Here is a 24,246-nt window from a genome sequence, read left to right on the forward strand (position 1 = left end):
AGGATTCTGCTTTTTCAGAGACGTGACGTGTAGTGAGCAGGTTTGGATCCAGAAATAGACGCATCTGTCTTCACTTAGTCCGGGTATTTTTTGCGGTCTCTGCTGTAATAGGCCAGGCACCTGCTGACTGTCCAAGCCCAGTTTGTGATATTCCAATTTGAAAAGCACAGCTACCCCCTCAGTTTTTCTTGATGGATGTGACACGTAAATGCCAAACATACTAGGGGGCTGTTAATTGCTGTATCTGCAGAGTCAAATGATGAAACAAATATTAAAACAATACTCCAGCCTTCTATGTGGATGCACAGGAGATGATCAGCCACTTTGGCTAAATGTACAAGTGGGAGAGAGCAGATGGAAACAGTGATTCTGAGGTCCTTCATCACAGTATTTCTGGGGATGATTCTATCACTCCTGCATAGCAGTAATGTACAGCTGTGCAAGGAGGCTGAGTGGTGCCAGGTGATTCTTTTACAGATGCTTTTTCTTCATTGTTTCACAAGTACAGCTGACTCCACTAGATACAAGGAATTAGGAGGCTTGTCTGTCATCTTAGACCCTGCTTTCAGCTTTTTGCTGCTGGGGAGCTGCTCTTTGACAGCTTTGTTCCAGATTGGACATAGCTCCTGCCAAAAGCAGCACCAAGACTTCCTTGAATTGTGTCTTGGGAATGTGTATCACAGTACCTGAAGTCAGCAAACTGCCTTGTTCAAATGACTCCCCTTAGGAAGTGTGTGCCCGTGGAACTGGTGAAAATCAGTTGCAACTGTGAGAAACTGCAATGCTGTATCACAACTTGTTAAAAACACAGTGGTAATCTTTGGTGCATGGATGTGTCTATCTGCACTCGCTGTATGCATGCAGGACACAGGCAGACTGCCTCTCTGCTCTGAGAACCTTGCCCATGAGGATGCTTTTCTAAAGTGTTTGGTATTGCCCTAATTCTAACTCTTTTTTTAGTATGTAAGCAAAATCCAGCAAGTGGTTGTACCCTTCTTTCACACGTAATGCCACCAAACTTTTCCCTGCACAAGCATAGACAGTGTTGCAGATAACAGTATGCTGAGAGATTATATTTCAGTCCTGCCAGTTTAAACCATTTGCTTCTCTAGGAAAAATCTTTAGTAGGATGGTTTCAAAGAACCATTTTGACAGTTTTTTGGTGAGGAAGAGGTATGCACAACTGACTCGTTCTCAACACAGTTTAATTTATTTAAGAGTTTCATGTTTATCATGCACGAATCTAAGAAAGTTAATGATTCAGCTCATGAAGCTTGCCTTTGTTTAGGTATGTGAGCTTGCTTTCTGTAAGTTAAGCTGATCATGAGTGAACTGAGAACTACAGCCATAGTTACTTCCCTAACACTGTAATTCTCATCTCCCAGCGTATGGTCCTGGGGTGGCCTTGCCACAACAGGAGCAGAGGAAGGTGGTATAAGGCATGAGTTACAGCCATAGTTAAAATGTACTTTTATGGCTTCAAGCCAGAGCAATGTTGGAATACAGCTCCATTGTACCATGATTTCCTAAGTGTGTGAGCACTACTTACGCTTTTTAGCCTACTGTTTAAGGGATAAATACAATGCTTTTCCAAGAGTAGCTATTTTGATGGAGAAATGGGTAGTGAAAGACGCTACGTGATGGCCAACTATGTGATCATAGAGAGAGGCATATTTCTGCATGGCTCCAAATCAGTGTGTAATTTCAGTCTCTTTTATACTGTTATCAGCCAAGTGGAAAAGGCCCACGCCTACCTGAAGTCTATTGTGTCATCAGTCGCCTGGGGTGCTTTGACTTATTTTCTAAGGTAAGAGGATTTTTTTTACAATGTTGTTTTCGAACTTGAATGTTTACTCAGAAATATCCACATCAATAAACCAGACAAGAAGAATTTCTTCCTTTGATGGGAGATAACTGTATTTTGTAGTTGCTGTTTTGGATATTGTATTTCTATGACTGGATTCATCAAAGAATGTCTTATTTCTTCTGTGACTGAGGCAGAACTTGATTCAAAAAACATCTGGGTGTCTGTATCATCTGGCTGACTGGAGGTTTTTCCATTGTTTTCCAAAGCCATTCTGTGCTGAGCTGTAACTCTTGGCATCTACAGTTCAAATGATGGGCCAGTACCACTTTTACTCCAGCACCCTGTGGAATAATGAGGTTAAGAAAGAAGGGTATTTGTTAATTGAAGTCTATGTTCTTAATAACATTGACATGGTGTTTTTATTCTAAGGGACTAGGGAAGGATGTATAATCCTGTGATAAGCCTTTACATTAACAAATCCGAAGTTATATTATAAGCTGATGTAACATTTACCCAGGTAATAAATTTCTTGATGTAAGAGTATTAAGACTGTATGTAGAACATTGCAGCTAAACAGGGATTGCATCACCATTGAACAGTTAACTGCTAGTCAGCTCCAGGACTACAAGCGTTATTCTTTTGTAAGACAAAAGGTTATTAAAATAAGCTATTTAAAACATTACTGATTGGTTACATTTGAAACATCTCTTTGGCTGCCAGTTTAGGACCTCCAGTCATCTGAAAAAGGCCTACAAAATAACTGTGAGCTCCTCAAGAGTACCCTATAGGATTTGCTGGTGGTCTGTGTAGATGGATGATATGTCTGATGTCAGATGGTTGTCTTCCCTTATTCAAATTTTGATACAGTATTCATAGAATGTTTTAATTTGCCAGAGGTTTTCACTTCAGATACAAAGAGTCTGACAGGACTTAAACATTAATTTAGTTTGTTCATTTGTAGAGGAATAAAGTTGAAATAAGCGCATTAACAACTGAAGTTAAGAAAAATATGGTTCATAGGATCTAGTAATCACGTGGAATGTTGACTTTCATCAAAACAGCCTTTATAGATAAAACTTAGTTTAACACAAATATCGAGTGAAGAAAAACAGTGGTGTTGAAGTAGTTAATTGCAGTTCTGTTTCTGAGGTCCTCCATAACAGTCTGCATCTGAGGGTTTATAACAGTGACCCGTAGACATAATGCATATCTAAACACAGATATCCGTGAGCAAAATGGAACTCATTATTCTGAAAGGATAATGCAGTTGAAAAAAGTAACAGTCCTGGAAACTGTGGAGAGAGGTCCTGAGGCTCTTTGTTTGCTTTCATGCTTTTATCTAATTTTGATAATGCACCAGTTTTCAAAGGAAACCTTGGGAAGGGGGAAAAGCACAGAAAGCATGAAAAATTGGAAATGTGAGTATCCTACTTACCACCAAATATCTCTGCAGCTGGGATATAAAGTCTGCTACAGACAAGAATGATCAAACTGAAATTGCAAATAGACTGCTTTCCCAGTTAAATCTGCAGTCTGAAAATGTCTGTTCATCCAGTCAGAATCAACTGGAGGCTGACTGGTAGGTGCGATTTCACTGGTTTTAACAGGAGCAGATCCCAGCTGACCTTGCAGGCAGGCCCCCAAATTCTTGATCTTTGAGCAGAAGGGGAGGCTCCCACTGAATTACATATGAGTCCATGAGTGGGGCTGTAGTACACCCATGCTTTTTTTTAAGTTATGGGCTCAGGGAGGGGCTGGGCCAAAAAAAGGCCTAATCCCCACTGGATCTGTACTGTGCTGCGAAGAGCTGATCACCTCCTGAAAATACAGGTGCCACAGTGAGAGTTGCTTGGAAAGACATGGTGCAGACTCTTGCTCTCTGGGCTGGATTTAGTACAGGTTTTAAGCAGAAACTCCAAGCAGCACAGCTGGAAAGGTAGCTTCTAAAGGAAGGAGGAAGAGTTCAAGTCGCAGCTTCTTCATTGTTTTTGGAGACGGATGTGGATGGAGGCAGTTCTTGAAAACTGAATCAGTCTCTTTCTAATTGCACAATTGCGTATTATTATATTGTGTATCTGCAATGTTAGTCAAAACAAGGAACAGTAATCTTACAGAAAAAAATGTGACTGATGAAAGACCACAAGATACTGAACCTTGGGTATTATTTATCAGGAAAGCAAAATGAGTTCTTTGTTTTAAAATATGTATCATGCTGGTTTGGATAACTTGCATTATTTTCATCTTTTTTGAAGCCTTTTATGCTCACTGCTATAATAGCTACCGCTAAGACAGACTTCAGAACCGTGGATGTCCTTACTTCCAGACCTAGTCAGTTATAAGCTAGGGGCTATCTGCCACTTCTGCAGATAAGGATTGTAGCTCTGCTTTAGAGTTCAGCCTTCAGTGGGCAGTGAAGAGGAAGGAGAAACTATGCACCAGTGAATGCTTCTGTTGGCATTTGGTGTCATTAGCTATCGTTGTAAGTCACCAGCATGTGATAAAGTATATTTTAATATTCTGTTTCAGTGAAAAAAGCATTTCCAAGAGAAACAAGGGAAAATGCCTGGCTTAGATCCACTAACACATGCATAGCCTTTTGGTCTCGAGTGGTGGTTAGAAGATCAGTCTTTCAGGTCAAACCACTAACTGCTTTGAAGCTTGCTTTCTTGTCTTCTTTGGGTTTATCATCTATAGGGTCTGTCTAATGTGGGAAAGCTTAGCTGTGATCTAATTTATGCTGTTCCATGTGACCAAAAAGAGAAGAAAATTATAGTTCTTTCTATCTGTAAGAAGTTCCATCTGCTCATTTCAGAACTGGGTTGCCAGCCCTGCGTTACGTTAAACAGAAAACGACCTTAGTGCAGGCAGCCAGCATAAACAGCTGGGCATGCTTCATGAAGCTGCTCACAGCTGGCTCCAGCTTGGCGCAGACTGCAAAGTGGCTGCTGTCATCATGGCTGAGGCCTGGACCTAGAGCTCTCTCCTGGTGGAGCCCTGATGGCATCATAGGATGTTGGGGGTGCTTTTCTTGCCAGTCTGGCTTTTTCCTGCCCAAATTGTCATAGTGGAGAAAAACGAGCTCCTTAATGCAAACCTCAGGTTCACAACTGAGACTTGATGCTCACTTGGCCTGTGAACATGAGGCTTGTGTTGATTTTGCTCTTCTTCAGCTCACACTGTTGTTCGAGTCAAATCCCAACAATATAGATCCCATTTTGCCATGCCTGATCTTCCTTCAGCTTTGCAGGTTTGTTGTTTCTTCCTTATCTCTTTGTTCAACTGCATGCATGGAAGGAATTCATGTTGTAACTGGAAGATGAGTCACTCTTACTGTAGGATCAAATACTGTGGTTTTAATGGCATTGCAGAAATGTATGGAAAAGGAAAATTAAACTTAGATCTGCTATGTGTTTAGGCACATGTGGATCAGAAGATGTTTCAAAAGTGTATGTGGTGCTGACCCGTTCTCTCTTTTCTGTCTTATGTCTTACTAATGGATTAGATCCTGGATGAGGTTGAAAGGAGAAGGGGCATATCTGCTGCTTTGGTTTATCCATTTATGAGGAGTTTGATGGAATCTCCTTTTCCTGCACCTGGAAAGACAATCAAAGTCAAAACCTTTCTGCCTGGAGCTGGCAATGAGGTAAAAAAAATAACAGGAAACATTAAGAACCAAAGCCTTCACCCTCGTTGTGTCTATAATAAACAAGAAAAGAAAGCCTTATGGGATGGTACTTAAAATGAGAAGTGCAGGAGCTGCTACAGTGCTGATATGTTAATACTAGTTCTTACTGATTATTATAAACCAAGTTATGGTTATAAATTTGTTATTTCATAAATTTTAATAAGTTGCCTTCTTATTGCAAACATCATTAGTGCAATTCATTACTTAAAAAAAAAACACACACACAAAAAACCACAGACCTCATAGAAAATGACACTGCTGGTGCTTTGCTTAAAGTTTCTTTTAGCTTGAGGCTTACTAGATATTTGGCACGTCCTTTTATACTCTATGTGTCCTAATGTTAATAGGCAGTAGCTCCATTCAGGTGAGCAGCTGTATAGAGAAATTATTCACTGCAGGTAAGAACAGAATTTGTCTCACTTAACAAAAGTAAGAAAATTCTTCTGTGGTTACTTTACAACTCCTATGGTTAGTTCCACAGTGCTGTTTTTTACATTGATCCATATCTTCCCCAAGTGTAATGAAGTGAACCTGTAATGTCACTTGGGATGAAATGTAAGGGGTGCCCTGTAAAAGTGACTTGCTGGGTGTTTTTAAGTCACGTACATTTTCTTCTGGAGAAGCAAAGGAAAATTGAGGGGCTGCTTGGCATAGCAGCAGTAAGATCTGATAACACCCTTGTGGTGCGAATGTATCTGGGAACCATAGATCGCCAACTTCTCTTTCCTCTGCTCAAGCATCTGAACTCTCCCAGAGAATAATATTGAGATGATTCCAAACAAACAAACAACTCCCCTGGCTGAGCTTTACTCTGTGTTATGCTAGTACAAACTCGTTATTTAAATGGAATGCAATGTCTTAATTAGGAACAGAATCTTGTCCTTCCATTGTGGCTCCTCTGGCCTAAACAAAGATGATGATTAATTGGGAAGTAGACAGTATATCTCTTTGTGCAGAGCAGACTGAAGCAGAAGGCTTTGCCAAATAACAGAAAACATCTATGGCACCTAAAGCTGCTGTAACTTGCATTGCATCCTACACCCCAGCAAGATGTAAGTGTTGGAAGTTTTGCAGCAAAATTAGCTCCTCGTGATTGGGCACTTAAATATGGTTTGAGATTCCAGCCCTAGTGCTAAGGAATGGAAGTGGGCATCTCAAACACAAACAATATTACAACTTAACTGGTAGGAACTGGTTTGTGTTCTGTATCCTGTGGTCTTGCTGTTGTTCATATCCCTATAACAGTGTACCTGTGGGGAATTTTGTAAGGGCTACTCAACTTTAAGCCCAATACAGCTTGCTAGTGGAGCGTGGTCTCTTACATGAAAACATAAAGGAGGTTAAAAGCAGTAATAAGATGATTTTTGGACATGTGGAATGGAGGAGATGTACATGTGCTCCTGCTGATACATCTACAAAGATTTCAACACAGCTTTAAGTTGGTCTGCTGTTCCCCTTTCCCTTCTGTTTCCTCAGTAGTTCATCATTTTCTGTCTTGCACTTCATATTTTTATTCTTCTCTTACTCTCTTCTTCGTTATATTTTGCTATCTCTTTTCTGTCCTCTGCCTACGAGTACCACAACTGAGCATGTCAATTGCAGAATAAAAGGAAGATGTAATAAAGGAATCAAGCAAAATGCATTTGAGAAAAGGAATGAGAGGGCCCGAGGTCATGGATGAAATCTGACAATTAGACTTTAAGGGAATGTCACAAGTTACCATCTCAGACCTTGTCCTGACTCCCAGTTAAGTATCATTATATATTTATATACACGTATGTACATGTATTTATGACAACAACAAAAGGATTAAACACCAGCTAGTGACTTGTGTGTTATAAAGCTGGAAAAACAAAGTATATTGGGATTAAACTTTGCATAATGCATGAAGTTCAGTCCCTGGCTCCCATCTAGATGTGAATTTGAATAGCAAGCCGAGTTGATACCAAATATACTTTGTCTTTATGACCATTTAACCCTGCAAGCTTCCAGTTCTAGTTTTTTCAGTCTGTTACTTACTTCATTCTGTTGACTCAGCCAAGCTTTACATTTCTGAGAGTGTTTAGAAGGCAGAATTTTACTTCCCTAGGAAATGATAGCAGAGTTAATGTGCGCCTGTATTCTGGGAAGAACATGACATGATAGTGGATTGTGTAGCGCACTGCTTCTCTGGAGTGTTATGCCTCCAGCCTCAGTTTCCAAAAGAGGATGTACCCTCAGCAGGCATGCCTGGGCCAGGGTGCTGTGTGCCCCTGGGGCTGTCAGACTGACCAGTGACACTGACTGATACTTGTTGAACATGTTCAGGTCATTGAGCTGCGGCGGCCGATGGACTCGCGTCTGGAACATGTGGACTTTGAATGCCTTTTCAAGTGCCTCAGTGTGCGTCAGATCATCAGGATCTTTGCCTCACTCCTCTTGGAGCGGCGTGTGATTTTTGTAGCAGACAAACTCAGGTAAGTGACAAAGGAACCTGAATCACACATCAGGGCAGTGCTGTCTCCCAGTACAGAGATCTTTAACATATATCCAGAATGACTGTCAGATGTGAGGATCCTCTTGTTGCAAGGTTTAAATAGTTTTACTTCAGCACAAGTTATTCGCATCAGATGGGGAACACATTTTTTAGCTGATGCTTTCTAACTCTACCTGTACAGTGGGGATGCCAACACTTCTCTGCTTCATGGTCAACAAGTATTTTGCATAATGTTTCAAAGCAATGTAGTCCTAGTGATATTTCATTTCTGTTTTGAAACAAAGTACTTGGAAACAGTATCAGGGATCCTCACTGGAGAGCTTTGGCCATGCAGGGCACCCAATGTGATGCTGAGTGTTGCTTGGTTTGCTCTGTGCAGTACAGAGAGCTTGTGATGGGGCTAGATTTGAAATTCTGTACTAGCAAACCATGAAGTGTGAGCATTAAGAATGCTAGTACACTCCTTCCCAACTTGTTAGGCTACTTTATTTAGGTGCTCACACAACCTGAAAATGTTTTCTTTTTGAAACTCCATCTTGGGCTCCTTGCTACAGCCTTTCAACATCTTGTTTCCTTGCCCCAAGGTTGCAACCACCCCTCCTTTGAGGCATGTGCTCACCCCATGATGTAAGGAGGGAGAGAGACCAGGTCATGGCTCTGTGGGCCCCTTACCAAGAAAATGGAAGCTCCATGTAGGCTGCTCCTCTGCCCTTCAGCAAAGAATCAGCCCTTTTTTGGGTGCTTGTGTATAATCTTTGTAGGAAAATATGGGCATTGTAAAGAAGACTTTCTTTGCTGTAGCGTGACAAATCATAGAATCATAGCAAATAAAAAGAAAGACTGTAATTTACTAGATTCAGAAAAGATGGAGCATCTTTTAAAAGAACACAGTAGATGGAATGGGTTGTTAAAAACACAGATGGATCTACCCAAACAACCTCTGTTAAACACTTTATCTGTCCTGACCTTCTCTGAATGACCGCCAGAAATAATAGCTGCACTTAGTGGCCGCCAGTGTATATAATAGCAAAAATACTTTGCATAGTAAAAGCTTTACAACCTTTAGGGGAGAATTCCTTAAAGCTGCAGACTTTTCTCAGGTTATAAAGTTATTTCCTTAGCAGTCCATTTTTTTTGTCTAGAACAACAAGAACATTTTATTTCATCCCTTTCCTTGTCAGTAACCCTTAGTTTGAATGACCACTGGGAATGACTTAATTTCCTATAAACTCCTGTTGAGAACTGTGGAGTTAGTTCAGGGTTTCTGCAGTACCCTGGAAGATATGTGAGTCACACCATGAACAGGCAGGTGGCTTTTGAAAATACTCTGATGTACTTCTTCTGAATGCTTGCCTACTAAATGCTTAATTACAGAGGATATGAGGACTGTACTATGCTGCTGCCTACTGCTGCACAGCTTTGGAGTTCCCAGTTGCTCCTTGGCAATGTTGTCCTGGTTGGCCAACTACCCTGAGCCTTGATCTTAGCTGTGGAAGGCTTGCTGCCCAGCAGACAGAGAGCAGCCATTCCCTGGAGTGGAGTTTCTCTGGGGCAGCTGATCTCACTGATGTCTTCTAATACTTCTCAGCACTGTTCAGAGAAAAGAAATAACTGTTAAACCTACTTTGACACACTTGTGGCATCTTGGCTTGCAAAACAGTCACAATGCTGAGATGAGGCTTACAAGGTCTTCTTCTACTGGTTGCTCCTGTAAGGGACAGAAGCCATGCAGCCTTTATTCTACATTTTGTTTTGTTTCCTCTAAAAAGAATAAGATATAATCTGTCTTGGTAGGTAAGGTAAGGTAAGGTAAGATTAAGTCTTGGGAATCCTGAGTTCTCCCGAACCTTCTCACCTGCTTTGTGGCGCATGCCAGAAATACAGCTCCTGCCTTTCTTTTCCTTAGTTTTGTTTGGTCTGTCTGGGATCCTAAATGCTCCAGGACAGAGACTGTTTCTCGCTCTGTGCGCATGTGCAGTTATACTTGATATAGAATGGGGCTCTAAGAGTAAAACAGAAACTAATAACAAGTCCTTTGACAAAGGCCCAGAGAAAGCGACAGTAAGAAGTGGATTTAAATTCAATACTTACCGAGGTTTCCATGGTTTAAATGGGGATGAAGTAGAAAATGAAACACTCTGGCTTTAAGCTAATAACTGTCTATCTTGGAACCTTTGGCTTGTCTGACATGAATTTTGGTTTATGGGCATCATGGTTGAAACTGAAGGAGTTTACCAGTAATGTGGAGGAAAAAAAAGTGAAATATCTTACAGGTCCTGTCTGTGGGCCCAAAGTACCAGAGCAGGAAATTAAAAAGATTTTACAAGGGTTTTATTTCTGCATGTACCCAAAAAGCTGCTTAGAAATAAATGACAGAGTTCAGGCTTCAAACAATGAGATGCAATGGGTTTTTATGGCTGCCTGGTTAACAGGTCTCCAAGCAATAAATGACTTCACACATTATACGAGTTTCAGAAAGTCATGCCTAGTGAAGTGAGATTCATTCAATAACTTGTTATTTATGGTTCTTGTGCTGTGCACAGTGTGAAAACGTAGAGTCCTTAATCTTTACTGAGAAGAGGTTGCCATCTTTCAGTACAGAAAGTGAGGCTACCAGAAATAAAGAAACAACAGTAAGGTTTGAATGACAAGCCTGCGAGTTAGCCCCCCGAACCCTAAATAATCCCACAATGCTGCCAGCTGCAAAGGGAGAGTTTCTCTACTGATGTCCTCTAGGGGTTTACAAAGTGAGGCAGCAGATGCAAAATCCGGGACTTCCTGGGCGCAGTGGACATTGGTGTTACTCCAGGCACAAAGGTAGCAACAGAAAGTAAATAGAACACAAACACTGGAGGAAAAACATTGCTCTGCTTGTTTTAGTTTTGTGCCGGGGAAACAACTGCAGGCATGTTTGCTGCTGGGTAGGGTATCCATGCCTGTGAGAACAGGTCTGTTGGCTTTTCCCCTGAATGCCTGAACCCAGAGAAATGAAGGGCTCGGACATCTCATTTTTGATACATAAATTAGTGTGAATGTCTGGATGAGGCTTTTGCTATGGATTGAAATCTAGAGATATTTCTTTCACAGCTGTGGGGGCTGTGAAAGGTGTCTATAGAGTCTGTGCTCTTGCAAGAGACAAAGCCAGTTCTTATTGTTGTCATTATTTTTTTCCCCAAGATATTTCAGCTACTTTGCCATGATGAATCAGTATGGGCCTCAAGGAAAGTTGTTGTAGAAAGGGTTTTATGCTCCCAAACCATATAGGTGAACTTGAATACGTACCCTAAGGAAATGGTGGGCCAGGCATTTATGTAAGCATTGCCAGGATAAGGCAGCCTCCTCTCTGGCTTCCCTTGTCAGTTCCTGCCCCAGGCCATGCCCTCCTTCACGCAGAATGCTGTGCCAGCTCAGACGCAGTAGGGATTATTCATTTTGCAGTTTCTCCAAACCAATCAGGCCCTCAGGCTGGTTGCAGTAGGAATTCTCATTCTGGGTCAGGGTAGGGCAGGGAGCTGGGGCTGGGCAACATGACTGGGCTGGGTGCACTTCAGGTTGGTGTGAGCCAGGTGAGTTTACAGTGTCTCGGGCAGTCCATAAATAAACACACAAGTTTTACACATGTGCAAAAGAGGCTTGAGTAAACAAGGATAAGGCAGTAATGGTTGTTGTGATAGTGAACTTCAGGGCAGCTTCAGACTCTGCACATCAGTGTCTTCTTCCCTTAGGGATGACTGCAGTTGACTCCATCTCTCCCAGAAGAGATTTCCTGTTCCTCTGTCCCTCTGCCTACTCTCTTCCCCTGGACCATATGGGGCAACCTGGTGTGACACAGACCAGCAGTCTGTCACCTGGTGACCCCCAGCCCCAGACAGCCCTCCTTTGCAGCACTCACCCCATCAAGCCAAGAGGAACTGTTGTGGGAAGAAGCTATAGGCACTTATGAGATGGGAGGACTTTACAGCTATTAAGGGTAAAAACCTCTGTGTCCTTTCCTGAAATATTTGGGACTTCCAGGAGGAATTTATTCCAACACAACTGGAAAGTTCAGGCAGGTCTCAGACCTGACCAAAGGTCAGACTCCAGACAGAAAAACTGACTAATTCAGATCAGAAGCATAAATATGTAAATACTTGCAGGAAGTCACCCCGCAGGCATGTCTCTGTTAACTTTGAGGAGCAAAAATGGAGCAGAGTGTACTTGTACACAAGTGCAAAGGCTTTAGGAATAAACAATGGTATTTTCATAATCTCATGCACAGAGATGGTTTAGGACTGGCCTTGTTATGTTCAGAGAATACTGACGCTTGTCCTCTTATTTGAATCTGTTGTCTCGGAGGCCACAAGCTCACACTAGGAAGCAGCACATTTAGCAGTTACAGGGCAGCCTGATCGCAGTCTCCCAATGCCTACTTAGAAAAACTGTATTAGAGATGCTTTTGGTCTTGTAGCTCAAGTTGTGAGAATTCAAATAGGAGATGTGGCAGCATTTGCTTAGTAGTAAGAGTAAACTATTATTTCTCAGCTCTGTAGTGAGGTCAAATAGAAAAGAAAGAGTAGCTAAAATTTTGGGCAGGCTAATAAGGTGGAGTCTCATTCCCTATTTCTTCTTATTATCACATAATTAAGGTAGGATACAATTCTCACAAGCTAATCATGGTAGTGAGTGGGGCCTTACTAGGCTCATGTGCTGGCTGCTCCTTTCCAGTAGCTGCTATATCATAAAACTTGTGAAATCTGCCAGCCTGCAGGTTAAAAGGTAAAAAATGCATGTTGAGACAAAGAGGGAAAGTGTGCTCAGCAAACAGATTGTGAACTCTGGCCAGTAATAAAGATTAACTTTTACTTCCCATGTCACAACAAAACTCCACAAAAAGCACTGAAGTGAACTTGACAGCAAATATACTCGCCAGAAACCTTTTTTCTTTTCTTTTCTTTTCTTTTCTTTTCTTTTCTTTTCTTTTCTTTTCTTTTCTTTTCTTTTCTTTTCTTTTCTTTTCTTTTCTTTTCTTTTCCTTTCCTTTCCTTTCCTTTCCTTTCCTTTCCTTTCCTTTCCTTCCCCTTCCCCTTCCCCTCCCCTTCCCCTTCCCCTTCCCCCTTCCCCTTCCCCTTTCCCCTTCCCCTTCCCTTCCCTTCCCCTTCCCCTTCCCCTTCCCCTTCCTTCCCTTTCCCCTTCCCCTTTCCCTTCCCCTTCCCCCTTCCGCCTTCCCCTCCCTTCCCCTTCCCCTTCCCCTTCCCCTTCCCCCCCTTCCCCTTCCCCTTCCCCTTCCCCTTCCCCTTCCCCTTCCCCTTCCCCTTCCCCTTTCCCTTTCCCTTCCCCTTCCCTTCTCCTTTCCTTTCCCTTCTCCTTTCCTTTCCCTTCTCCTTTCCTTTCTTCTTCCTCTTATTTTTTTTTTTTTATTTTTTTAAGGGAGAGTTTACTGTGTCCAATCTCTATCTGATCTGTACCTTTTCTTAGGACAGGATGCAGAAGATCCAGCTGTGTATTCTTTTGGTCAAATCTGGCACAGCCCTTTATTGAGCCAGAAGTTCAACTCTTTGCCTCAAGCAAAAGTTATTCCCCCATTATCCACATGTTTTTTCCAAAGATCATTAAGGGCTTCCTGAAGGTGGTCAGGATTATTGTGCTGTCTGACATGCTGAGCACAAGTTAGGAAATTTCTTCCACTAATTCCTGCAGCGAAAGGCACCATCACTTGTATGATTATCCCATATGTAATCATGCCCAATATGATATGAAGCAAGAATATCAGTGTGTCTGCTAGTACAATGAAATACCACTAAAAATTAGTAACATGGATACTTTAAGTCTCAAAACTCTTAAACCCTTTATAAAGTATGCGATTATTTGTCTTGATGTAGCTCCAATTGCTTGGTATTCTGCTTGCTTTCTTAGTTGTAATCTTCTTTGAGTATGATGTTTGTATGCAGCCCAGTCCTGCCAGATGCAGAGTGCCTTGTCTTACCACCTAAGTGCTAGAATGTGTTTAATGTGATGTGAAATTGGTGGTTCAAGGCAACTAGAAAAGATGTCTCTAAAGACTTTTGAGAGAGATTTTTTGCACTCTGTTCTTCCTTCTCAAGAGGTACTTATTTTTGTACTACTTGAAGAGGTACCAATCTGGCATTCTGATTCTGTGATGACTGATGGCAGTGGGACAGCTGTGCATTGAGAATATTTCTAATGTAACTTCTCAGGAAACATGTCAGGTGGAAGAGAGAGCCTGAGAAACAAAATGAACTTGCTAAGTCTGTCTTAATCATAGAATTACAGAATTGCTCAGGTTGGAAAAGACCATAAAGATCATGAAGTCCAACTACAACCCAACCATGCTACCCTAACTCTAACGACCCTCTGCTAAATCATGTCCCTGAGCACCACATCCAAATGGTTTTTAAACACATCCAGGGATGGTGACTCAACCAGCTCCTTGGGGAGGGAGTCTTGTTTAAGATTCCATGGTCCCATAGAAAAGAAGGATAATAATGGCATTTTTAGTACACAGTGAACTTTGATGGCATTTATTAATATACCATATTACAAGAAGGGTACAATAAGCTTGTAAAATTTTCCTTTTCCTCCTGTTCTAGTTTCCAGTGATGTTTAGTCAGGTGACTTCAGGCTTTGACTAAAGCTCACTTTCCCACTTCTGATTTATGCAACAAAATTCTCTTCCCCGTCTACTTTCCCATGAAAAGGAATGGCATAAGAAGAGTACCATGCTGTCTCCTGGATTACTTACTGGTGCAATAACCATCTGGCTGTTAGTTGCAATGTTTTCCCAATTTGGTCTCTAGCTTCCAGCAAGAGGATTTAGACAAATTCTCTTTATATAGCTTTTGAAGAAGAAGAATTAAGGTGTTGGGACTGCTTTTTTTTTTTTTTTTTTTTTTTTTTCCCTTTGTTACTATCTAGGAAAATTCCTCATTCTACTTTACATCTGTCATATTGTTAACACAGCAGTGATTGCCTGTGAATCTGAAACCATCTTGTCAGAGACAAGAAGTTAAATTTTGAATCCTAATCACATGAACACAGTGCCAATCAGAAGAAAGCAGTGCTACGAACAGGCAGGTCTCCTGGCCCCTCAGTAACTGCAGGCCTTACATGTGAACACATAGAGACATCCTTTAATCTTTAATAAGCACTGAGTTACCTGTGACAGCTTCACTTCTCAAACATTTGTATTTCAGCTTGGCTTCAGTATTGAGTTACAAGCACAAAGGTATTTCTTGCTTCATATTTTCCCTGGCCAGAAGGTTATCCCTTACACATCCTGCAGTCATCTTCTGTCATGCCTCCCCAGTTCCCCCTGTATCTGACTCTGCCTCTGAATGAAGCTTTTGTTCACTGTGCCTGTGTTTGCACGTACCCATTCGTGACTCGGGGCATTTTTTCATGGCCACAGCCGCACAGCCAGATTGTTCCATCACCTCCTTCTCTTCTGTAGATACAGAAGTTTACAGTTTTACAGAAGTTTTGAAATGTTAATGGGACAGATCTAGCTAAAAAGCTGCAAAAACGCTTCATTTGGTTTGAGTCAGAAGAGGGGAAATCCAGCTGTTTTCCCCCCTTTTAAACAGCCTTCATTGGGTAAATGAGAATCATGCAGTAATAATTTTGCATATGTAGTATGCCTGACTATTTCACACAAATTAGGAAACTGGAAATTTCCTGCACTGCTCTATCAGTGACTTGTTCTTGAATTCTCCTGAGTTGTGTCCATGCCTGGCCTGTTTGATGGGCTGTTGAAATGCAGGCCCTCAAACACAGCAGACCAGGGCGTGAAGCATGAGCCACAGACTGGTGCATGCAGCTGCAGAACAAGGGTTCTGAGGGCCAAGCAGTGTACTGGAGCAAAGCAGCCATGCTGGGGAGCAGAAAGAAAGCAGTAACATCTCCCTGTCATCACCCAGCTCTTCAGGCAGCCCAGAGATCTTCAAAGGCTTCCTTTAAAAGCAGCAATGCTGCAATGTGGTCACTGTCCCTCATGATGCTGATATATTTTGATTTATGCCTTGCCTCTGATGCTATTCGTTGGACTTATCCACCAGAGTGAAACTGCTGCTGTTATTTAGTCCTAAGAGAAACTGTTCCTTTTCCAGTGTTCAGCTGTGCATTGCATCTGGCACAGTGCAGTTCTCCCAAGGCTGTCTGCCCAGCGACAGGAATCCCACAGTCCATCTCTCATCTAAACTACAGCAATCTGCTACAATTGTCACTGCCATGTTCTCTTTATTTGATGCCTTTCCAGCTCTTTGTTTTGTCCTCTGTCTCTGCAGTCTGTGTGTGGTGAAGGAGACTGGCCAAATTCTTGGCTTTGTGGTCTTTTCCCAGAACTCTTTACAGAGTTCTTTGCAAACCTCCCAGACCATTGCAAAGTTGTCACAGACTTTGTCTTCTCTCAGAGGCTGGAGTTAAGCTAAGATCTGGGGAGGTGATGAGGGATGCATGAAGGAAGTGTTGGATAAATGGTTTTGCCACGGAGGAACTGTAGGTGGTGGATGGAGGAGTAGGAAGGAATACAATCTTTGGCTGTTAGAATAAAGGAAAGGGAGTTGTCAAGTGTATGTGTGGAATATTTCCAGCATGTGTAACTGAATATGACTTTAATATTTTGTGAGAGTTGATGACTTGCAGCACACAAAGAGCTCTGGTCTTTTGAAGCAGGCACATCCAGAGCTGGCATTGGCACTGGCAGCGCTCCCTGCAGCCAGCACAGCATCCGTTTACTGTTCAACAGCAGCGGCTGTGTTTCTGAGAATATGGTGATTGTTCTATGGTAATATATTGATGATTACTTTTTAAGATAGCCTGAATTTGGGGATATTTGTTGAACTGACCCAGAAGTTAATTACCTTTATTCTATTAATGGTCAAAGTGGATTCAAGTTAATTTGTTTTTGACATGGATGCTATCCATGTCCACCAGCAGTCCCCACAATTCAGCTGAGTCGTGGCCATATCTGAAACTCTTGTGCCTCAGTTCTTGGTCTGAGTGGGTCTCCATAGCCAAGTATGCAACAGGGAAAACTTCTGTGTGCTGCCACAGGAAAACAGTTTGTAAAGCAAAGTACCGCAGAGGAGAAGTCAACTTTGAGCGGGGAAGATGCAGTGTTATCACATCAGTTCTTCAGTAGCTGCTTTGATGATGACATAGCCGTTCCATACCTGAAAAGATTCATCAGGTTCTAAAGTTATAAAGGAAAAAAATCTCTAATTTCCTATCATTACTGATAGACTCATGCGTTAATAATGCTGTACGACATCATGTCAGTACTTTCATCATCATCAAAACTACCTTGATCTATTAAAAATGAGAATATTCTGAAAATATTCTGTGGCCATTCTGTTGCTTTACTTTGTGGGGTTCACACACCTTGGAGAAAATAAGCCATCTTAATTTACTTCATGTTTCTTGATCAAGAACAGTTGGGACAGCGCACGTGTTGCACAGCTTGAAAGGAAAAAGTAGAGTGGACTTGTTTCCAGGTTGGGCTTTATTTTTATTTTCATTTACTAGATATGCTTTTCATGAATAATACCCTTTTGAGAGGATTGGAACCGTATGGCAGAGGTTTAAAGTTCCCTTATGGGTGTCATTTCTGAAGGTGACCTTGCAGAATGTGAAAACGACACACTGAAGTGGGAGATGCGTATCCTTTCTAAGGGGGAATCCTTCCAGCTGTGGAAGGATGCTTTGTACATGTAAGAATGTACACAGATGTACACAGATGCTTTGTACGTGTAAGAATTTGGTTCCATCGGTCTTCAAGTCCTTCTAACCTCGGCGTGAGAGAGAAAAGTCTGCTGTTCTGGGGGGTGTGGTGCTCACAGTGAGTGTTTTCTGCACGGTCAGCCTGAGATATCTCACAGGAAACCATTTTCTGAGGCTGAATTTTGCTAAATGGATGTGCAGAGCCCTACCACGCTCAGGAGGAGCTGACAAGGGCAGCAGCGTGACCCACAGGATGCCATGGAGCAGGGTGCTGCCACGTGCTGTGCTCAGCTGCTCTAGGCCCCATCCGCCCCCTGGGAGAGCTCTGAAGGAGAACCCAGTGTCCTCCCCTGGCGTGGGAATAGCACTCAGGGAGGATGCAGGGGCTGATTTACGTCACAGCTCTGCGTGTAAAGCAGCAAGTTACAAAAGGGCATTCTACAGAAAGGAGAAAAATATTAACCGAATGTTAGAAGAATGTTTGTATTCCTGCTTTTAGCTCAACGTGGCTCTTCTTTGAGTCAGCTGTGTAAGAAGACCAAATTGGTTGCAGCTCAAAATGCCGCAGCGTCATTAAAAGCATGCTTGAGAATTGTGCTGGGAGCCTGCACTGCGCCCCACAGCTCTTCTGAAGCACAGCATTATGCTTGCTGTCACCCATACTTGTAGGACCAAAGCATGAGTCAATGACAGCACCCCACATGCTCTAAGATGATGTATTTCTCCAATTTGCTGATTTTTCATAGAATGATAGAATCATAGAATGGCCTGGGTAAAAGGATCATAATGATCATCCAGTTTCAACCCCCCCACTATGTGCAGGACCTGTTTCAGGCTACATAAGTTATGAAAGCACCCTGTAATTGACAGATCTTAAATTAAGTATCAAATAAATGAAACAAACCAGCCAACAACAGGCTAAAAAGGCATGCATTTGCTGCTCCCCAAACTTCTCTGTACCTCTTCTAATTCTCACTTTTCCCCTTCAGCAATCTTTAAAAGTTAATCACTGACAGGAACAAACGGGCAAAGCCTTTCTTCTGGCATAATCCATAACTAGAAGTGCTTCTGGGAGCTATTCCAGTGGAAGTCTGATGCCCCCTTAAGTTTCCAGTAAGACTTGCAGTGAAGAAATCGGCGTTTCCTCTCGGCATTCTCAAGCAACAACAGCTCTGAAGTTATTAGTTATTTATAGTTCTTTGTGGCTACATTAAGCACAGCAGAAGTTTGCACTGTGAGAAAATTAGCTCGGTCATGCTGAGCTGGGTTACAGTCCAAATTTCTGTCATCTTCTGCCTGCAAGAAGGAGATGCTGTAATGCAGCCCAAAATTGAAGCTGTGTAACAGAGAGCATGCCTCTATTCCCCTGCTGCTCAAACTGGCCTGGTAATGAGGCTCCTTTATTTTTAATGTTTGGGAACCATGTGACTGTAAAAGGGAATAGGGTTTGGTAGCGGGAGGGATGGTGGATTGAAGCCTTAGTGCGTGGGTTCCTCAGAGTACTTTTCTGAACAGGGTTAATACCATTATCACAACAGTTGGTCTAAAGTCCATCAGAATGTATTATTGTTGCGTGGTTAGATGTTTTGGTTCTGCTTTGTTTGTTTATCTTGTTTTTATCTGATTTAGTCATTTTTCTTTAGCATACTTTGTTTCAGTGTTTAGTTTTTCCCTTTGCTGTCTCTTGTTTGTTTGTCAGTGCTTGACATGAAAACATCCTCTCTCCTCAGCACCCTCTCCAGCTGCTCACACGCCGTGGTGGCCCTGCTGTACCCCTTCTCCTGGCAGCACACCTTCATCCCTGTTCTGCCCTCGTCCATGATTGACATCGTGTGCTGCCCTACGCCCTTCCTGGTGGGCCTGCTTTCCAGCTCTCTGCCCAAGCTGAAGGAGCTGCCTGTGGAGGAGGTAGGAGCTGGCATTAGAATTGTTTGCCAGGAGTAAAGCTGGCCTGGCCTGGAGAGAGGCTGCTGCTTGCTTCTCAGTCCTTCTTACGTTTGTGTTGTACCTGTCACAACAAAATCACAAAATGCAAGCTGCTATGACACTGGTTAATGCTAATAGCAGTTGTGCATACTTTAAGGTTTGGTTTTGTTGGTGGGAGTGTAACTTTTAAGGCTTTGCTAACACTGTATGGGAAATCAAATGAGAGTTGCGCTTCCTCAGTTGTTCCAGTAAAGCACCACCAAAATCCTGAAGGCCACACTCTTCTCTTTCTCACTCTCTCTCTCTGTGTACATTTGCAAGGCACTCTGTGCTGCAGGCTTTTGTAAATCTCTGCCGTTTTCCTCCCACACTCCTAACATTGTTCTCCCACATCCCAGCTACTTCTCACAGCTTCACTGCTCCATTAGCATAGGCATGTCACACCCTTGCCCTCCAGAAGCTGCGCTGCCTCAGCCAGCACTATTTTCTTTAACCCACTCCCTGAGATACTTTTCAACAACTCATTAGCAAAAATTAATAACATGCTAAGGTGTAAAACAAACAAACAAAAAAGAATCTGCCCAGCTCTTCTTTTGTACATATTTACAGATCTATGTTAAATCAGACTTCGGTTCTACAGAAAGAACTTCATCTCTTGTAACCTCCTTTATAACTGTTTTCGCTGTAGGAATTTGATCTGTGATGAGGCTTGGGACCATTCAGATGATCCTTCTCCATTAGAAAGCAGGCTAAATGAATGTTTTCTGTCTCTTAAGATATGTTTCACAATGATATTTCCTTTCTTCAGGCTCTGATGGTCAACCTGGGATCGGATCGATTCATCAGACAGGTAAAGTACAGCTTGAAATGTTGCCACATATTTTAGCAACCTGTTTAGTTCTATGTTAAATTGCTTGTTTCAAATCATCAGATCATAGGAACTATGCAGTGGGCAAGACACTGGAAAAAAAGCTCGTTTTCTGTTTCAACTCAGATTAGCATCAGGGTCTTCAGGTATCCGAAGGGAATTGCAGCTGTTAAAGAAGCCAATAACTGTATTGGCAATGCAAAGAAAACATTCAAAAATTGCATCGAGTAAGAAAACTCACTGCTCTAGGTGAAAAGGACAAAAATCACAAAGAAGAGAAGTCTCTGAGTGGGAGAGGAAGCATGGGGAATGGCTGAGTGTGCTGTGAGAAGGGTTGTGAATAGGCAGGTCAAAATGTGGCACTTGGTAATTTTGGAAGTATCCACCAGTAGGCAAGGTGGATCCATTTTCTTGTACGATTCCCTGGAAAATATGGGTGTGAATATTCCTATGAATATTCCTATGTCTGCTCACTTGCTGAACAAACATTTAATAAATGAAGAGAGCAATGAGGCAAAAGCCCAGGAAGTAAGATGTGCTAGGATATAAGTTAAAGCAACTGCTAAGAACTGAAGTTAAATAAAAGCAACTAGAGCTGCTGTATGTACATGTGGCTGATCTTCGCATGATGCGTATTCAGTAAAACAACTATTTGGACTCTTTGTCATGTGAAGAGCTGATTACAAGCATGCAGATCTTCCCTTTGCTCTTTGGATTATCTTTTCTGGCTTCAATCTCATTAAGAGTGACAAGAAACTCTGTTTAGAAATGCATGATAGCTGCACACAGGGTTTTATTGTTATTTCGTTTATGTAGGCATGACAGTTGCTGATGCAAAATGCTTTTCCTCTGAACCTTAAACTGTGCAAAATTAACTGCTGTAGTTGCTGCACAAAATGAATGTGATTTAAGGATGTTTTCTTCCTCTGTCAGATGGATGATGAAGACACACTATTACCTAGAAAGCTGCAAGCTGCTCTGGAGCAGGCTCTAGAGAGAAAGAGTGAACTGATAAATCAAGACTCAGATAGTGATTCAGATGATGGTAAGCTCATTTGGAAACTCATAAACAGCCATGTACATAGTGTTGTTAGTTTCCACCCAGGAGAAAGAAAGATGGACTCCAGTACTCAGATACAATGTGCAGTATCAAAGACAGTCTCCGAATGCACAAGGAATGGGACTGATAGCATCAGCACAATAGCAATACATTACCAGCAATCTATTTTGATATCTTTGTAAGTGAAACACACTTCTGTGAGTAGTTTTAAGCCTTTAATGAAGAGGTTGTACTTAACTTGGCTCTGATTCAATCCTGAATAACTATACGTGCTGAGGGGTGAGTATGCTGTTGGCTCTCAGTATCTTTGGGGAGAGCAGCAGGTACCTCAGAAAGTGGTTTCAGTGCTGGAGGGGTTGAACTGCCTTGGGAAATTCACATTTCTCTCCAGCAGTTATAAAAAGAGTCCAGGGTGAACATAACCACCCGTGGTTTACAGTTATGAGGGAGGACTCTATTCAGCTTCTAAAATTCATTTCTACTCATCTTTGCTTTACATATGTAAAACTATTTAACATCTCAGTAGTGGTAAAAACCTAAATTCTACAACATATACTTCTGGATGTGTTTTAGTGTATAGGTTTATTATCCTCCAAGCAAGCATTTCAATTCTTAGATCTGCACAGAAGTTTGTTAAGTAAAGAGTAATTCAGATTTAAAATCACAGCTATCATTTTGACACTTCACCCACAAAGTTCTTAATTTTCTGAGCTGTATCCTGAGGATTTGTATTTCTTGTTGATTCTTGGTTACAAAACATCAGTTACAGGGCTGCAAAGGAGCTGCACAACTCCTTTCTCTCATCACCATAGCATCAGTAAACGACTGGATGACGGTGCCCAGCCCGGGATGGGGACAGTGCTGAGAGCTGCAGCAGCTGATTGTGGTGTCTTATTGCTGCCTTATTTTGCAGAGTGTAACACCCTGAATGGATTAGTGTCTGAGGTTTTTATCCGATTCTTTGTGGAGACAGTTGGCCATTATTCCCTGTTCCTAACCCAGAATGAAAAAGGAGAGCGTGTCTTCCAAAGGGAGGCATTCCGTAAATCTGTGGCCTCCAAGAGCATCCGCCGCTTCTTGGAAGTGTTCATGGAATCCCAAATGTTCGCTGGTTTCATCCAGGACAGAGAACTGAGAAAATGCAGGGCAAAAGGTAAGGGTGCAGACGGCTTAGTGCCGCAAAGGGGGCAGAGCCAAGGGGCGGCGAGAGGAAGCAGCATCAGAGGAAGGGGACGGAGGGATCCCCTTCGGCACAGTGCTTTCTGGCTCAGTTTTCTCCCCTCTTCCGTAGGCCTCTTTGAGCAGAGGGTTGAACAGTATTTGGAAGAGCTTCCGGACACTGAACAAAGTGGAATGAACAAGTTTCTGCGAGGCCTTGGTGAGCAAACTGTGTATAATTATTTTTGGAATTAATTTTCACATGGCTTCTGTGTTATTTTATTTAAAAAACGTAAATATATCTTTGAGGTGAAATCAGATAACCAGAGGTGTAGGTATGGGATGGGAAATATCAAAAGAATACAGTGAAAACATACTTAAAGTCAGACTTCATTACGGTCTTTGTGAGACATTTTCATCTCATTTCCAATTCCAAACGTTTCATTTGCAAACATAATTGAAGAAAAAATTGTTGACTAGTAAGTATTTTGTTGGTTGTCTCTCCCTACTGGTGTTAAACAATTACATTGCAAATTACACCCATTCGTTAAATAAGTTCTGATTGCAGTTGGCTTTTCCAGGATGTGAAAAAGTGACTGCTGGTGCATTTTCTTTAGGAAATAAAATGAAGTTCCTTCACAAGAAGAACTGATCCCTTTCTGCTGAACCACCAACCCAAAGACTACGTATGACACTGTGCTTGGGACACCTGCAGCTGCAGACCTCGATGTGGGAGAATGACAAAAGCTGACTGCAGCTTTGAGTGATTGCCCATGCTGTTACAGAGCATCCGTGTATTTGGATGGGATTTGTAAATACTGTGCTATAAGCTTTTGTAACTGATTTTGTAATGAGCAAAGAAAACTGTGGTAAATATTTGTATATTCCTGAGAATAACAGGTGCTTTCTTAGTATGAGTTGAGTTATGCTTGGTGCAAAGATGAGTAGCTGACTGCGTGCGGCTCTCAGCAGAACCACTGACTTCAGGGGATGTTTGTGAGAACTACACTGATGCCTGAGTACTGTGGTCACAAATGGACTCGTGGGTCCATGGCAGAGGTTGTGTGTGCGAGGGCTGGCTTCGTGTGGCAGAGTTGGTATTGTTTTTTTCCTCCTTTTCTTTCTCATTAATTTTAAAATCGAAGTAAGAAAGTAACTTGATAATAAGGTACTTGGTTCACAATACAAAGCTTCCACTTGGTTTGAACGCTGGTCAGTAAACTCCTTGTAATCCATTCTGCACTAAGACTGTTAACTGTGAGGAGAGCTCCGTTCTTTGACATGCAAGCTGCAACGTGTAGGTACAGTACGTCCTTTCCTCATGTATGTATGTATGGTTCCCAATAAACCGTGTAAATATACCTGTTTTATAGTCTTTGTGTACTTCTGATGCTTTGTGGGTACAGGACTAGAGGAACTTGTGAATGTGAATTTGCAATTAAAACACAAAATGGTTGTTACGAATCTGTCTTTCACTAAGTTTGCTATTTTGTGACATAAAGTGTTTTTAATTCTACTTCATGTTTTCAGCTAGAGCTAAGGCATTTTATAG

General features: G+C 42.0%; 1 protein-coding gene across 7 annotated transcripts in view; it reads left to right on the forward strand.

The window, feature by feature from the left end:
• DENND2B (DENN domain containing 2B) overlaps positions 1-24,158 on the forward strand; it is a 140,831-nt gene extending 116,673 nt beyond the window's left edge. For all 7 annotated transcript variants that reach the window (XM_032445153.1, XM_015864089.2, XM_032445156.1 and 4 more), the window contains 9 exons: positions 1,730-1,807; positions 5,310-5,450; positions 7,800-7,948; positions 19,413-19,590; positions 20,417-20,458; positions 21,410-21,521; positions 22,450-22,689; positions 22,828-22,914; positions 23,312-24,158. In XM_032445153.1, coding sequence (XP_032301044.1) covers positions 1,730-1,807; positions 5,310-5,450; positions 7,800-7,948; positions 19,413-19,590; positions 20,417-20,458; positions 21,410-21,521; positions 22,450-22,689; positions 22,828-22,914; positions 23,312-23,346 — 1,062 coding nt within the window. In that variant the 3' untranslated portion in view covers positions 23,347-24,158. The remainder of the gene's footprint in view (positions 1-1,729; positions 1,808-5,309; positions 5,451-7,799; positions 7,949-19,412; positions 19,591-20,416; positions 20,459-21,409; positions 21,522-22,449; positions 22,690-22,827; positions 22,915-23,311) is intronic.
• The last annotated feature ends 88 nt before the right edge of the window (positions 24,159-24,246 follow it).

Source organism: Coturnix japonica, chromosome 5, assembly GCF_001577835.2.
Source record: "Coturnix japonica isolate 7356 chromosome 5, Coturnix japonica 2.1, whole genome shotgun sequence".
Classification (NCBI taxonomy): domain Eukaryota; kingdom Metazoa; phylum Chordata; class Aves; order Galliformes; family Phasianidae; genus Coturnix; species Coturnix japonica.